General features: G+C 36.3%; 2 protein-coding genes across 4 annotated transcripts in view; one reads left to right on the top strand and one right to left on the bottom strand.

The window, feature by feature from the left end:
- The window catches only part of atg5 (ATG5 autophagy related 5 homolog (S. cerevisiae)), a 29362-nt gene extending 20371 nt beyond the window's left edge, over window positions 1–8991 (bottom strand). Inside the window, exons 1-6 of one of the 3 annotated variants that reach the window (XM_017428547.3) lie at window positions 8842–8991; window positions 8294–8485; window positions 7212–7339; window positions 6435–6513; window positions 5581–5743; window positions 2707–2801 (exon numbers count right to left, since the gene is read on the bottom strand). In XM_017428547.3, coding sequence (XP_017284036.1) covers window positions 2707–2801; window positions 5581–5743; window positions 6435–6513; window positions 7212–7339; window positions 8294–8401 — 573 coding nt within the window. In that variant the 5' untranslated portion in view covers window positions 8402–8485; window positions 8842–8991. The remainder of the gene's footprint in view (window positions 1–2706; window positions 2802–5580; window positions 5744–6434; window positions 6514–7211; window positions 7340–8293; window positions 8486–8841) is intronic. The other 2 variants (XM_017428548.3, XM_017428549.3) reach the window with 2 other exon arrangements.
- Window positions 8992–9140: 149 nt separating this feature from the next.
- dctn3 (dynactin 3 (p22)) lies at window positions 9141–12079 on the top strand. Its single transcript, XM_017428495.3, has 7 exons — window positions 9141–9309; window positions 10027–10111; window positions 10324–10410; window positions 10569–10652; window positions 10909–10967; window positions 11059–11118; window positions 11286–12079. The coding sequence occupies exons 1-7, from the start codon at window positions 9208–9210 to the stop codon at window positions 11370–11372; spliced, it is 564 nt and encodes a 187-aa protein (XP_017283984.1). The 5' UTR covers window positions 9141–9207; the 3' UTR covers window positions 11373–12079.
- The last annotated feature ends 3588 nt before the right edge of the window (window positions 12080–15667 follow it).

Below are 15667 nucleotides of genomic sequence, written 5' to 3' on the forward strand. Positions count from 1 at the left end.
AGAGTCTGCTGAACAAGAAATCACACAGTCCAACATATTAAATCTGACATGGGATGTGTGATCCCAGTTACTGTCAAGACTGTAAATTATTAATGAACTAAAACACAAAAATTAAGATCAACAGACAGGTGGTAAACAAACTATTACACTAACTATATAAAAGGAACATTGAATGGTAAAAGTTTTCTAGGTCAAAATCCCTGTAAACGAGGTTTTAATGCTTAATGAGTTAATTATGACTTATATTATGAATTTACATTTACAAAAGTCAAATACCAACAAAAAGTTAAACAATTCCCTGATTCTTGCCAAAGTTATTCAGACGGTAACTTCTAAATACTGAATAATTTGTTTACTTCCTATTTGTGCAGACCTAGATACAGCCCATAATCAGTTGGTCACAGTTTTTACCAAGCGCTGCAGAAAACAAGTCCTATGTTTCTGATCATGATGAATTGATTAAGTTCACACTCCAGACTTCACAGAGCTTTCAGGGTTGTAAATATTTAGCAGTTTGTAAGATTAAAACCACACTGTTTCCACAAAACTTTTTCATAAATTACGCTTACTTTCTTCTGTCTATTTGGAAATCACGTATTGAAGCTATAACGGGCTTTGATGCTGCAATTGTCATGAAACCAACACAGCTCATAAATGACCACAAACTTTCAATTAAGCCATGAACGCCGCCTAAAGCTGGAATGGTCTCAGTTTTTTCCCCCCACCAGCAGTTAGATGGCTTTACTGCTACAACAAGTGCATGCCTGAGAGGGCGGTTTGTCTTGGTCTGAGTGCGTTTTTCAGTCTGCCACTTTAAAGAGCTGGCTTTTATTACTGAAAACAAGAATGTTTTTGTCAAAGTGTAAAATAGTTTATGTATGTGCCAAAGATCTGAAAGTAAAAAAAAACAAAGAGACATTAAATTCTTTATAAGAAAAAAAAAACAAAGAAAAAGTGAGTGTTGACACTGATGGACAGTTGTTGATCTGCCCCGTTTGTTGTGCAGAATCTAAATGCAGCCATATGTGGAGCCTTGCAGGTTGTATTAAAACTTCACACGCTTTAAATCATCGAGCTGGGAAATTACCAGCAGTCAGAGCAGATACGGAGACGGAAAAACACCCTTAGTAGGAAAGTTAGCTCTAGCATCTTATTACAAAGAAGTCCTTTTCTTTTCGTAACATCTAAAACTGTATTTTGGTTCCACCTAACAGTCATTTAAAGCTAGATCTGTTTTCTGATCGCTTTACTTCTCCACCTCCTTATTTTGTTTTTTTGAATGTCTTCACAGAAATAAATAAACGAACTTGCACATAGTACTCAGTGATAATAACAGGGGCTTTTTGTTTACTATGAACTGAGATAAAGAATAAAAGTAAGAATGACTCAAAGCAGAGTTTTTTTCAGACGTATAAATAAAAACAATATGGCATCAGTTCTTACTTCCTTTGACTGATCTGGGAACTAAATATCTATGAACATGATTATTAAACCTAATTCAAATTGAGCTTTTGCAAATTGAAATTTGTGAGTTTGTGTTGTCCAGATTTTGTTTAAACTTTGTGATACTTTGGTACAGCTGCTGGGACGTTTTGACGTTAATTTTCAACACTTTTCCAGCTATTCCTGATCTGCTCGACACTTGACTCAAAGAGCATTTTTCCTACTGTCTGGACTGCTGCTGGCTAATGTTTTCCAGGCAAGAATCAGCCTCTTATTCATCCTTTCGTTATTTTTTCTCTCCTTTTTTTTTTTTTTTTGCATGTGCGTTTTTCTTTTCCAAAGGGGCTTTTTACCTGACTCAGGATAAAACTACTGAGGCTCTTTGGAAACACCCGAACTAGAGCTGCAAGTCTGCCTGTGTCAACCCATCCCAGACCGAACCTTGTGGATCGCCCACGGGCTCATCTCGGGGCAATGAATTTGCTCACAGCCTTGCTTGTTGTAAGTATCAAGTGAACAAACGCATTCCTTCCAAAAACACCCAGAGAAACAGGAATCCCATATGTCTGTGATGAGGCAGGCTTTTATTACTTTCATACTAATTATATATCAAAGGTCTTAAGCACATGTTAAAGAATGTTTAACTTGGTTATTAAGGAAGAATAATTAATGTTCTCTGTTTTATTGATTACGTCATATATTCTGGGGGGAAAAAAGAAAAGGAAAAGACCCACCTTCCTGTACATTGGAGTCTCTTACTCATATTGTATATTTTGGGAACTAGGACAACACAGAAAAAAAACTGCAGACTGTTTTTATGGATTTCACAACTAAAGAAGACTATTCTCGCTTACGAAAAAAATGGATGTGTGAAGCAAGCATCCTAGAAAGTACAACTGGAAGACTAAAAGATGATGAAACATTATTTTACAGAAACTGTAGGACTTCAGATAAAAGGGAAACAGATTGAATAACATCTTAAGATGGGTTTGAATAAATAAATTTTGCTTTTCACTTGCTAAATTGATTATATGAGGATTAAAAACACTGGTAACTTGTCCAGTAGACTACTTTATGATGCAAAGTAAATCATTAAATGGTGTCAGGTGATAGCTCTGCTGAGGACAATCCTGACTAACTTTTACACAGCCCTCTGGCGCCACCTACTGGCATAAAAGGGTAAATCTTAACATTACAACTGAAACCAGGTAAACTGCTGAGTTTGTGATTATTAAGTTTTACCAGCGTGTGTGGATGAGTTACCTGATATATCCTGAAAGGGATGTATCTGAAGCCTCCCTCCTCTGTGGGATATTCCATCAGCTTCCTGTTCATGGCCCAGAACTGGTCAAACTTATCTTAAGAGACACAAACACACAGAGATCAGCAACTGTAAAATTACCTAATTACTTGACAAGAAAATGTTTCTATTTCTGAGACAAACTAAACCTAACTGTCTTCTCCTCAGTTTGAATCATTATTACCCACCTAATCAAAGCCAGGCTTTCTTACTTTAATATTTTGATTGTCCTTGTGTTGAAAGTCCCAAAATATGGTTTCCTATCAACCATATTGTATGTATTATGTGTAAGGTTCAAACAGATACTTCCGTTTAAATCATTGTTGATGTTGGTACAGATATACCAAATTAAACTGAACTAGATACATTGAATGAGATGCTAATTATTGTACAAAAGTTAGCGCTAGACAGAAGGTCTTAAAAGATACCAGTATAGTTATAGTTATCAGTAGATTTCTGAGTTTTTTCTGAAAAAGGCAGCAGGCCAGAATATGTATGCAGAGTATTTTGTCGAATGAAATATAAACTTAAAATGCCTCAAAATAAAGGAAACCCAACCATTTCTGCTGTTTCACGTGGAGATTTAACTGAGAAAGGCTGAGGAACCTAAAAGTTGATAAAAACCCAGTTAAATGTTGGTGATGTCAGCTGAGCAGGTGATGGGGGAACGCACTGCTCGGTGTTTTGGTTGATTAATTTTTCAGTTAAAAAACGGGAGTCTCACAGCATGTGCTGGTTTCATACCCCCGCATTAACCTTCTTTTCTCTCTCTCTCTCTCTCTCTTTTGGATGAAAGTTTGAGCTCTCTCTGTTTCTAGTCTCTTTTGGAAATGAAAGTTTGAGCAAAGATCAAGTTTCATCTTTCGCTTTCGTCTGCAAGGCCAACTCGTTCTTTTGGGTTACTTAAAAAATGTTTGTCTTTTTATTTAAAAATGAGTTGTAAGAAGAATACCATAAGTTACACAGTCAACAGGAAAACATCTTATTAGTCAGTGTATTCTCTATGTAATAGTTTTAAACATTTCTTTGCATTAAGATGTGAGATCTGCTTTCATGTGAGTAGTTTCATGGGAAAGTGGAAGCGTGATAAGGTGTTGCCAGTATAAGGCCCTTTTTTTTTTTCTTTTGCAGGCGTGTTCGAAACATTCTCACTGTCACATGTAACTTTGACAGTTACAGGCCAATCATGTAAACCAGGTCCAGTTTTTGTGCTTTTTATTTGTACAACATGCTGCTTCTGTTTGCTGTTAACACAACTCCTCTTTACTTTTACAGTAAATCCTCACGACAATTCAAAGGGTAATCAGTCCAGTCTGTTTTCACAAACAGCAGGGAAACAAAAAAGAAAACCATCTGGTGAAAACACGTTTTAATTTTAACAGGCTGATAAATTTTGTTTTCAGTAATTATATTATTTGTGAAATTATAAGCCCACCAAAAACTCCCTGCAGAAAAAGGTCCAACCTGACAAATTTCAACACCAACATTTTTTGTTGTTTAAAGTTGGTTCCAGTTACCAGGAATCCACAATCATTTCTTTACCCGCCAAAGGCAAGAGGGCGATAATGTTTTAGCATGTGTCTGTGAATGTGTGTGTCTGTAAGCAAAATATCTCATTAACCACTAGACAGGTTTTAACATAAATCTCACAAATTAATCACTAAACTACAACTGATTAACTTTTGGAATCAACCCCATTCAAAATGGCTGCCACAGCTAAGCAACCTTATCAAACACAGAGATGGTTATACCTCAGCCAGTTTTACACATATGAGCTTAAACTTTGTGTGGTAGTAGCTGAGAGTCAGTCCCAACAGATATTCTAAGCACTACTCATTATTCAAGTTTTTTACTTAAAACTTTGGCAATAACTGTTGTTATCAACCCTGTTTGTCTGTTAGCAAAATATCTCATGAACCACTAAACAGATTTTAATGAAACCCTCAGAAAGTCATCACTGGATGTACATCTACAGTTAATTAACTTTTGGAGTCACAGCAATTTGAGATGGCTGCCGCAGCTAATGAATGTTATCAAACACAAAACTGGATAAAACTCAGGTTTTAGGCTTCAGGAAATTTTGAGCAAATATAATTTGTGTTGTAGAAAACCTTTATCTGTCCTGAAAGTAACTCAAACAGAGGTAGGAAGCTGGAATTACAAATGAAAAAAGGTGAAATGTTTGGTGCTGACTGGTACGCAGGCCAGCCACATCACTAGTGGGTGAAAAAATATGTTTAGTTGCCTTGTTGGATCAAACTGACCAGAAAAGGAAACTCATGACTAATTGTGTGGTTTTGCTGTTCAAAGGCAATCGGATATTTAAAACAAAAAACAAACACAGGAAAGCATCCCATCCATCCCTGCAGCATCTCCCACAACACAAGCCTTCAGTGCTTCACCCACACAAACACCACAATCACAACCAACATCCTATCCAAAACGAACCTGTCAGCACAGATGTGGTGGACATGTGGAGGAGGGGGGGACTGCTGGATGTTTCAGTGGGAAAGGTTGTACAAACTTTTGGATTTAAAGACTGCAGTCAGATCTTAGTGTATGTTCTGTGACTGTCTGAATTTATTTGGATGCACTTGTGTTTGTGGCCAAAAAATGACAGAAAAAACAGTGTGTGTTCCAGTTGATAAAATCCAGATCTGTCCACACTGGATGTGTGTGCATCATGTGTGTAGGTGGATGAGTTGCGGGAATAAAACACATGTGGATCTTTGCATTAATCAGTTAACGTATGACAGTAAGACTGTATGTCACTTCCTCAACAGCTGTCTGTGGTCGAGTTTTATTAAAATGCTCATATCTGTCCATGTGCATCTCACCGTTCTGCAGACCCATCCACAGCTGCTTGTGGTCTTTCTTCTGCATGTCGTTGACAACTTGGCTCTTGTGCTTCAGGGCGTCAGCCTCCTTGATGCTGGACATGAAGTGAGCTTCGATTATAGAGTTTGACGGGCAGTGAAGGAGGTCCCGATCTGGAAAACTCTTCCACACATCCACACACAAACCTTCCGTTAAAAGTTCTGACAAAACTGTGCAAAAAAGTGGTCAGCATAATCTCAAATGAAAATCAATTTGCACAGACAGTAAAACGAATCATCATTCATTTGATCTCATGGATTCTGTCCAAAGGCAATTTTAGACTGCCAGAGCATGATGTAACATGATGTAAAAAACACTTAACCCCATAGACTGAACAAAAAGAACAGCCATACCATTATGAACATCCATCTAAAATTGTTTAACCCTCCTGAAGACAAGACAAAGAGAGGTAGAGAAGGCCTTGTAACTTCGGGTCAATGTAACTCGAAGGCCATGGGAGAGTTAAGAGTAATGTTGAGTGCACAGGCCAGGATCTGGTATGAGGCTCTGTAGGTTATGGGATGTGATCTCTGTGGATTTGTTCCCTGAGCTCTTTCTAGGAAACTGTCCTGCTGAAGGTAGGTTTACTGTAGAACAGTGCCAGTACCATGCAGGAAGTGTTACAGCAGCAAATACTTATCACAGCTTTTTTGCCAGGATGGAATAAACTGAGCAGAGTCACTTTACCTGTCAGTGGTCATAATGTTATGACTGAATGGTCTTAGCGCCTTCACAATGAGCTGTTCATTCACGTATGTGGCCAGCGGTTCTGAGACTTCTCTGTCTTTGCAGGCATTTTCTGATTGGCTCTTACCTTAAAGTGCACAGTGATGCTCCAGGGTAGGACTGTATTAGAAGCATGGAGATCAAACAGAACTCCAATTGGATAATGCCTTAAAAAGTAAAGATTAAAACAAAGTAAGAAGAACATGAGAAATGTTTTGTTTCTGCTATGAATTCAACACCACAGTGATTAATAAGGCACAGAGACAAGCAGTACTTCTACTGTTCAAATCTTTTAACATCCTCACAGCATGACTTTTTTAATTGTCCCTGAGAAAACAACTAAATGTTTTAAATTTTAATAAGATATTATTTTTAAACAACCCCTAACCCTACTATCAGAGATAAGTATTTTTAACAACTTGAGGAGTTTTTAGGGCATTTAATGCTGTTGACGTCACCTTTTAGAACTTAAAAACACAGTAAAAGTGAGATTAATTCACAATGTTTTGTTTAGCAGGAATTTCATGATAGCATTTTTGATTCATTGAAATTTGGGTGCATTTATTAAAACATTTAAATTACACTGAAAATGTTTTCTTATTGATTAGTACTTGTGCCAAACAAACTAACTTGTACCATTAAATTAGGGGTCATAATGGCTCTAAACTAATAAAAATTAATGATTTCAATTTTTTCACGTCCGATGCAGTTTGATTAGTTGATGTCTGTATTCAAAGTGCTGCCAGTATACATGTGACAATTCACCTGGGTAAGGGGAAGATGTACTGATGGTAGTGACACTGTTACAAATATGTATTTAATCAGACATTGAGAAATTTATCTGATAATCCAAAACATTTCTTACCATTTCAGTGGTGTTCCTTCGTACTCAAACCACATTTCTTCCACGTCCTCTGCTTTCATTACTTTGTGGAAGTGTTTTTTCACTTTGTCTGTAACCAGAGGCAGATAGCTCACCCTGGGGAGCAGCAGCTAAAAAAGCAGAGAGGTCAGAGAGAGAAACACATTTTTAAAACAGACTCAGTGTAACATATATGTAGACATACATTTCCACACTGGGTGTGAAATAACCCAGTGGATGAATTGGGTTTGATTTTTTTATTGTCTCTAAAGCGGAACCTTTCAAAAAAAAACACATGAATCGTGGCATTCTTTCACATGTGCTAACTAGACAAATCAAAAATCACAGTCCATTCTTCTAAATTCTTTAATCATGGAAATCAATACAAATTAGCGCTCTTGTTTTCTTTCTTGTTTTTTTAATCAAAACTATTTTTTGACCACAACTGGGAACAAAAACATTCATAAGTCATCAGAGGGAGAACAGCTAATTGGTGGCGAGTACCATTTCTTGAAATAAATTGTCAATTTAGCCAACTCTGATGGTGTGATGTGGTCTTTGCCTTGATCATTTATGCATTGTTGGAGTATATTTCTCAGTTATTTCTAGTTTTAGTTTTAGTTAAACTTCTGTGGTGGTGAGTTATATTTGTGTGCACAATGCAAACGTGTACAGACATGAGCCAGTATAACCCATTCTCATATGCCAACAAACAGGGCAGCATAGCTTTGTCCAAATGCAACGTGCATTTGTACAATTCAACACAGATATTCTAAAAACGCAGCCATTTTGTGCAACAGCCCCTCAGGCTCGCTACATAGACGTTCATGGGTGAACTTTGAGTCACTGCGGTCTTGAAGAAACCTTTAAGAGAGCACTGGAGCATGATATATTTCAAGAATTTGTCTTTACCACCTATAAGTGGATAATCAAGATTACTGATGACTCCATACACTGTTGCTTGCAGTGTCCATGTGGGATATATGCTACATCTATAATATTCCTATGGTGTACGTAAGAATATTACAATTAATTCTGTACCTCAGGTTTTGTTGTATAGAAAGCAGAGTGGTTGTAGTACTTACATAGTAGGGCTCCGCCTCCCTCTCTGTAATCTCATCCGGGTTCAGTGTGAAGCAGGTGGGTATCCGGCCGAACCAAACGTCTCTCAACACATCCTTGTCATCTGCCATTTTGCAGCTGCTGATCCCACAGGGGCATAAAGAACAAACTCCCCAAACGCAGAGGTCTGAGTCCAAAAATCAAACAAGTCCCTGCTGTCAGAAACAAAACGCAACAGATAGCAAAGCAGCGCGACGTTCAGTGTCACAATACTTCACTGTGGTGAACAGAGCAATAAAGGCTTTTACCATCTTGCGTTTCCACATAACAGACCGTCAGTGCAAATATTACCAAGTCATAAAACTTACCTGCTCGCCTGACAAAGTACGCAACTGTGATCCCAAACTGACGTTAGCTTGAAAGCTAAGTAAGCTAACTTAGCAAGTGGAAATTTTACAGAGAACGGGTTCATGAACTGACGTGTGCCTACTTCCTTGGTGTCCTTACCATCTCCCTTAAACTGATATTTATTATGAACGCGAAAATTCAATAATAAGTACGAAAACCTTACTTTTTCCCGATGTTTTGTAGTCAATTTGAATGGCAGAAGGGCCCTGACTGCTGGTTTGTTGTCAGGTTGTCATTCCTTGAGCTGTCACCGGAAAACGGTTGAAATTCACCCGGAAAACAGCGACACCTAGCGGCACCTTTTTTAATTCTAGTTACTTCGAAAATGGGTACATCTATATACTTTAGCAGTGTTTGAAAACCACTGACGGTTGTTAATTACATGACAAGTTTATGTTCTTATTAAAAAAATATTCGTTACAAGGTAGTTTGGATAAAACGAAAGAAACAAAAAGAAACGGTACATATACGTCATCATTGTGCGACGCGTAAAGCTATTCCGTAGCTGTGTTCATCTGTAGCTTCGAGAATGAACCAAAACATGGACACGGACAGCCTTGAAATCCGTCTTCAGGCGCTGGAGAACCGAATGTACGGCGAAAGAAAGAACAAAAGTGGAAAACCTATCAAGGTCCGCTCCTAGCATTTTTTCCATAAAGAATTTAAAGAAATGTTATGTACCATTTAGCTTAGCATTAGCATAGCGAACGATGGTTTTGTCAGTAGCTCCGAGTGAACGCCCTTTTGGTTTTTACCAAAGCTCTGTAATGTGAATTCAGATTATTTGTTAGCAGAAACAAACATTAATAAAACATTAAGTTTTGACGTCATAACTGTAGTAATATCTATTTCAAGCTGTTTGTTAGGTTTGTAGTTTTCAGTAAAGCAGTCGCTTGTTGTCTGTGTATCTTTAGTCAGTCTAAGTAGACTGTTATCAGTGCACATAAAGTCTCATGCATGTCTCTGAAATAAACTCAAGCCACTCACTGCAATGTAAAACACTCCATTGTTATTAAGACTTTGTGATAAACATCGTTTTTGACCCCATAAGGGGTGCCACGTTAGTGTGCCGTCATGTGAATGCTAACAAAAAGAGGCATTGAAGGGGCTTTTTCAAGTCGCTGTTATATTATATAATATTGAATACTAATGGTAAGAACTGTCTTTTCAACTGAAAGGTCAGTTCTTTTAATATGTTACCTACTGTGCACTTCTATTTTCATCTGACAATAAGCATAGTTCCACATGTGGTAAAAGAAAACTACTTTGACACTAAGGTGTTCCAGTTACTTTTATACATTTGTTCATCACTGTCATTTTTAACTAATTAATATGCTTTATTATATAGTGTGCAGAATCTTTGGCCAGGATTCAAGCAGGTCTGACCAACACAGCCAACAAGAGAGAGAGAGTAAAGATCCTTCACAAGAAGAGTGAGTCACAGTTCAGTATCAGTCACTGGATGTTTTAATAATTTATTAGGCTCTGCCGGCATATTTGTAAACCATTGGGAATTAAGGTGACCACTCACCATTAGCAGTATTTACAAGTCATACCAAGAAGGGGTGACACGGTACAACAATGTTTATAGGAATTTCTGTACTGCTTTGTATCCATTTTAATTTGTATTCCTCTGTGTGTTCAGTTGAAGACCTGATGAAGTACCTGGATCCTCAGTTCACCGATCACATCACTGTTCCTGATGCAATGAAACTGGAATTTATTCTTGCTGGTATGAACTAGAAAGACACTGAATGCATATAATAAAATGTTGTTTTATGAAAATAAATGTGTGCAACATTAAAATACTTACAATATTACACTCAGAATAATTAATTATAGCTTTATATTATGTAAAGTTCACTATATTTATTTTATGTTTCTGCACAGAGGAGGACTCCTTGCTCTCTCAGGCTGCTTTGTTGGAGCAGGTCAACAATCTGCAGCCACTGTTGGACAGCACTTATATCAGAGGTTTGATACTCTTGGAAACATAATGACAACTAATTTTCTATTATTTTATCATGTCAACCAAGAAGAAACAAACATTTACTGTTCTATCTCTTAGAAATGCTGTGTTTTAACCTTTATTAACTACATGCATTGTGGATTTAAAGTCTATTTACTAATTAAATCTTTTTAGCTGCTGAATACATGAAATGGGAGCTGTTTTTTTCCCTTTGGTTTTACTGTGAAGCTTGTGTCAGCTGTCTGTCTTCACTGTTCACAGATGTACCCGAACATGCAACTAAGCTGCAGCGACTGTCTCAGATTCACATAAAACAGCAGGTAGCCATTTCTCTTTATTTTTCTGTCTGCCTCGCTGATTCTTTAAAATGATCATTATAGCTTTTACTAAGCCAGTTGGTTTATCTTTCAGGACCAAACTGAGACTCAGTACCAGGAAGTGAAGAAGCTGTTTGAAGAATACAACAAAACGGTACTATACACAGTAAAATTTTTTATAATACAATACACAACAAAGAAACACCACAGAAATATGCAATTGTGTTATTACAACTTTTTTCACTTCCTAACCTGATCTATCTCAAGCCATTCTGCTGCTCTCAACTCTCCACCCACTGATCTGTGACTTCTGATTGGTAGATGTTCCTGATGTCCAAGCAGTTCACCCAGTGGGACGAGACCCTGAGGAAAGTCGAGGAGGCCAAAGGCATCCGACCTGTGGAGTAGTTACTCTGAACAAGTCGAGATAAAAATGTTGATGAAGAAGACTGCACTATGGTGGGAGCCATTGATCAGACATGTTACATTAATTAAATTGTGCTACTTCAGTAAGTCAAAAGAAAAATGACACGAAGCATCAACAGCATTTCAACAACTGTTTCTTTGTGTTGATGTAACGATTAATTGTTTGAGAAATTTCAATTAAAGACATACACACTACCCTTTACTAAGATGTCCTCACATAGAATGAGCACAACAGTTGTCTTTTATTGTAGTTAAATATTTATTTAACTGACGATTGGGGGCTGAAAGAGCATCAATAATTGTTTAATGCTTATAAACCCAGTATTCTAAAAGTGTATGAAAAAATAAGAACAGGTGAAACAGAATTGATCTTTGTGTCTTTACTTGTTGTTTGTAAGAGTTAGCTTTCTTCATATGACCTGTGGCTCAAACAGCATTTAGATGCTACTGTTATTTATGATCAGACAATAAAACTTTTAATTGCTTCACATTAACTTTAAGTTTACCTTCTATTCTAATAGCTGTTTGCTTGTTCAGATGCACACAAACACACTTCCAGTCACATTTTCACATCTTTATTTTGAGCTGGATGTCTCCCAACATGTAAGACTTCAAAATATGCATTTAAAATGAAGTGTATATAATTTGGCATGAAGCATAAAAGCAACAATTAAAATGCTTTTATTATTTTATTGTGTATTTCTTTTGTAAAAAGTGTTAAAGATTGCATACTCAAAACTTTGTCCTCTTCAGTGTAGACTTCACATACAGAACTTCTCTGATGTTCCTTCAGCAGGACATGTTGAGTGTTGACAAAAATCTTAGTCATTTTGATGAGAGGGACATTTTTATTTGTTCCTCAGGTACTCCAGTAAATGTTTCTCATCTATCTTATCGTTGCAGAATATGAGACCCTCACAAGTCATGTTGAGCTGTAAAAATAAAACAAAAGAGGTTTCATACATTGTGGTCTGAAAGACAAGAAAATACAGACTGAATATGACTAATCATGTGAGCCTTTTCTATTTGGTGTACATCATACGGAGAAGTCAGAACTTGTGAAGTCTTTTTCAGAGTAAAAATAATGTAAAAAAAAAAACAGATGGGAATGTTATCTTCACAAAACTGATCAGCTACAATTCAGTCCAGTCTATTTATAGTCACATTATTTCCAGAGGGGAAAATAATAAAACTGTTTACTCATTTTCTGTGCACAATCTGACCATTTTCAGATGAATGGTGTTTGTCTTTTAACCTTAAATCTTACCTATGAATGATTCGGACATAAAAAGGGTTTTCATAATCAAGCGATGAACCAATGTGTTTTAAAACCTTTGCAACGTTCTGTAGCTCTAAAGCAGTTCTTTTAAGAAATTATGAACTGTGACATTGTTGTGGAAGAAAAGAGATGGGAACAAAAACTACATGAACGAATCAAATACCTGCAGTGCTACCTTCACTCCGTATCGCACGTAAGTAGCCAGGTGTTCACAGTTGTTGTGAAGTGGGCCGTACCATCTGCCGTCCTGAAACGTGTCAATGATCCGCTCGAGTATGTCTTTGTCATCTCCTTTTCTGTAAGTTCTTCCTGTCAAAGGGTCCGTATAGTCATCGAGGTAGTTGTTCACCTCAGGCTCTTCGTTCGTCCTGAGTTTAGAAAATTTACAACCATTATAATTCTCTGTAACCAAATGAAAACAGACTTTGATGTAAATGTCAGCAATGTATCAACATATTGTACTGTCAATGCAGTTTTTAAAACTAGAATAATGTTTTCCTAATTTGGAAATTGACTCACTTGATAGTTCATAAACATTTTCTTCTGCCTTTTGGCCACAAATGTTTACATCTCCCACATAGACAGCAAAGTGTTTGTAGCGAATTCCTACTAAACACTTAGTTTTAAAAGAAATGATATCTCCAAACTGGAACTGCAAATGGAAGAAATTAAAAAACACGATATATGATACCAATAGCTTTACAAAGAGTCAGAAATGTTTGAATCTGAAACAAATTGTGGACAAACACGCTGACTTTAATCAAACAACAAACTTACTCCACTCATTTCCAGTCTTGTGATCACCAGCGGAAGGATTGCATCCTCCAAGAAGTGTTTTTCATTTTTTACACCATCAAAGTCTGAGACGAACATGTCAGATGGTGGAAATGTTCCTTAACTAAAGTCACCAGATGTCAATGATCAGTTTTCTATCATTCAGAAAAAAGACAAGCTTCAAAGATGATTTATACATTCAGTTTGAGCCTCACTCAGAATTACAATGTAACTAAAGCTAAAGTGAAAAGACTGTTTTGTAAAATGTTGAATAATTGCAAGCAGAAGTAAAACATTCAGTTTAAATGATAATGATGAGTAACCTAGATTCTTGAAATGAAAAGTGCTTATTGATCATATTAGATATGTTAGCTGATTGTTATCAGAAACACAGAAGAAAAAAAGTATAAGTATCTGTATTTTTACTCTATGTGAGGATCACTTTTGCACAACTGTCCAGTCATGTATCACAGCTATCATCTGCCTCCAGCAGGGAAAAGGTAGGTCATGATGTTTCAGTCCTGTGCTTGATTGTTAAATTAAATAAAACAAAAAACACCTTCAGTTTTACAAAAAGAAACATGTCCTTTACTTTAGACCGATTCATTTGACTTGTCCAGCCCATGTGTCCAAGTTTGTCTTTTATCAAACCAGATTAGTATTTCTTTTATTTGAAAATGTTTTGAAAACATAAACCATTGTTCTCTTACTTTTAGCACACTTATACGGCACATTTTAACTTCATCTATTTGTTATTTTTTCCTCACAAAAATGTTTTAGTTGAACTAACAGGTAGAAATAAAAGTTTAAAAAGTAGTTTTTAGCAGTCTTACCTTCAGTGAAACAATAGAAACCTGCTGAGGAAGTGCAGGAATCTCATCTTAGACAAGTTCACCTGACTCAACTAGGCAGTGTTCATGGCTGTTCCCCAGACTCATTTGCATGATTTAGCATACAGCATGAGATTAATGTTTATTGACTATACATTTGCAGTATATGTGCACTTTGTTTCACACCTTTGACCTCCAGCACATTTATTTGAGATGACAGTGTTTGTGAGAATCTTGTCCAAAGAGGTGATTCTTACAGCAGCTACCTACATGTCAGACATTATAATATGAGACTGCACAATTTTTAGGTTATGTTCAACATCATGTATGCATGATATTTGCATGTATTTTTCTATCTGTCTGATGAAAAACAATTGTGCAAAGGGAAAGTTATTTGCCAGTCAAATATGCAAACATTCACTTTATAACATACATGCTTATTTAAATGGAAAACTACGCACACAACTGGCCATTTTATTCTCATAACAGTTTACTATTTTACAGCGTAACTATCTTTCATGTAACTGGTAATGGCTTAATAAAGTTGAAACACTGAAGCAGATGGTTGTGAAGTAAATGCAGCATTTAAACATCAACACGTTCAATCCCTAATGCAGACAGGATCCCTGATGTCACCTGACAGAATGATTTTATTTCTTCAGTCCTGGGAAATATCCCACATTTCATCAGCTGAGTTCATAAGTAATTAGTTGTCTTATTCAGAAAACCTTTAATTATGAACTAAATAGAAAACATAGATAAAAGTGCATTTAGTTGGAGCCATCCCTCTACCCAAATATATATAATTCATACAAAAAAAACTTTAAATAATTACCATCTGACACTTCATGCATCACACAAAAATGTAGATTTGTTACCGTGAAGCCATTTTTTCAGTATGATAAATAGCAAAATCTGTTTTATTTTGCTATAAAAAGGGGTTGCGGTGGAAAGGTGTGTATCGAAGCCCATTTCCGCCATGAAAAAATAAAAAAGACCAACAGGAAGTCATAATTTCGACTTTCAAAGTCATAATTTCGACTTTCAAAGTCATAATTATGAGATTTAAAGTCATAATTTCGACTTTCAAAGTCATAATTACGACTTTCAAAGTCATAATTATGAGATTTAAAGTCATAATTTCGACTTTCAAAGTCATAATTATGAGATTTAAAGTCATAATTTCGACTTTCAAAGTCATAATTACGACTTTTAAAGTCATAATTTTGAGATTTAAAGTCATAATTTCGACTTTCAAAGTCATAATTATGAGATTTAAAGTCATAATTTCGATTTTCAAAGTCATAATTACGACTTTCAAAGTCATAATTATGAGATTTAAAGTCATAATTATGAGATTTAAAGTCATAATTTCGACTTTCAAAGTCATAATT

This window comes from Kryptolebias marmoratus, linkage group LG16 (genome assembly GCF_001649575.2).
Source record: "Kryptolebias marmoratus isolate JLee-2015 linkage group LG16, ASM164957v2, whole genome shotgun sequence".
NCBI classification, from domain to species: domain Eukaryota; kingdom Metazoa; phylum Chordata; class Actinopteri; order Cyprinodontiformes; family Rivulidae; genus Kryptolebias; species Kryptolebias marmoratus.

What these genes read in the sequence shown, in the direction of transcription:
- dctn3 (XM_017428495.3), top strand. Translation starts at nt 9,208, where the DNA reads ATGAACCAAAACATGGACACGGACAGCCTTGAAATCCGTCTTCAGGCG. An exon ending in ACTGGAATTTATTCTTGCTG is followed by an intron (nt 10,411 to 10,568) that starts GTATGAACTAGA and finishes GTTTCTGCACAG; the next exon opens with AGGAGGACTCCTTGCTCTCT. An exon ending in AGATTCACATAAAACAGCAG is followed by an intron (nt 10,968 to 11,058) that starts GTAGCCATTTCT and finishes TTTATCTTTCAG; the next exon opens with GACCAAACTGAGACTCAGTA.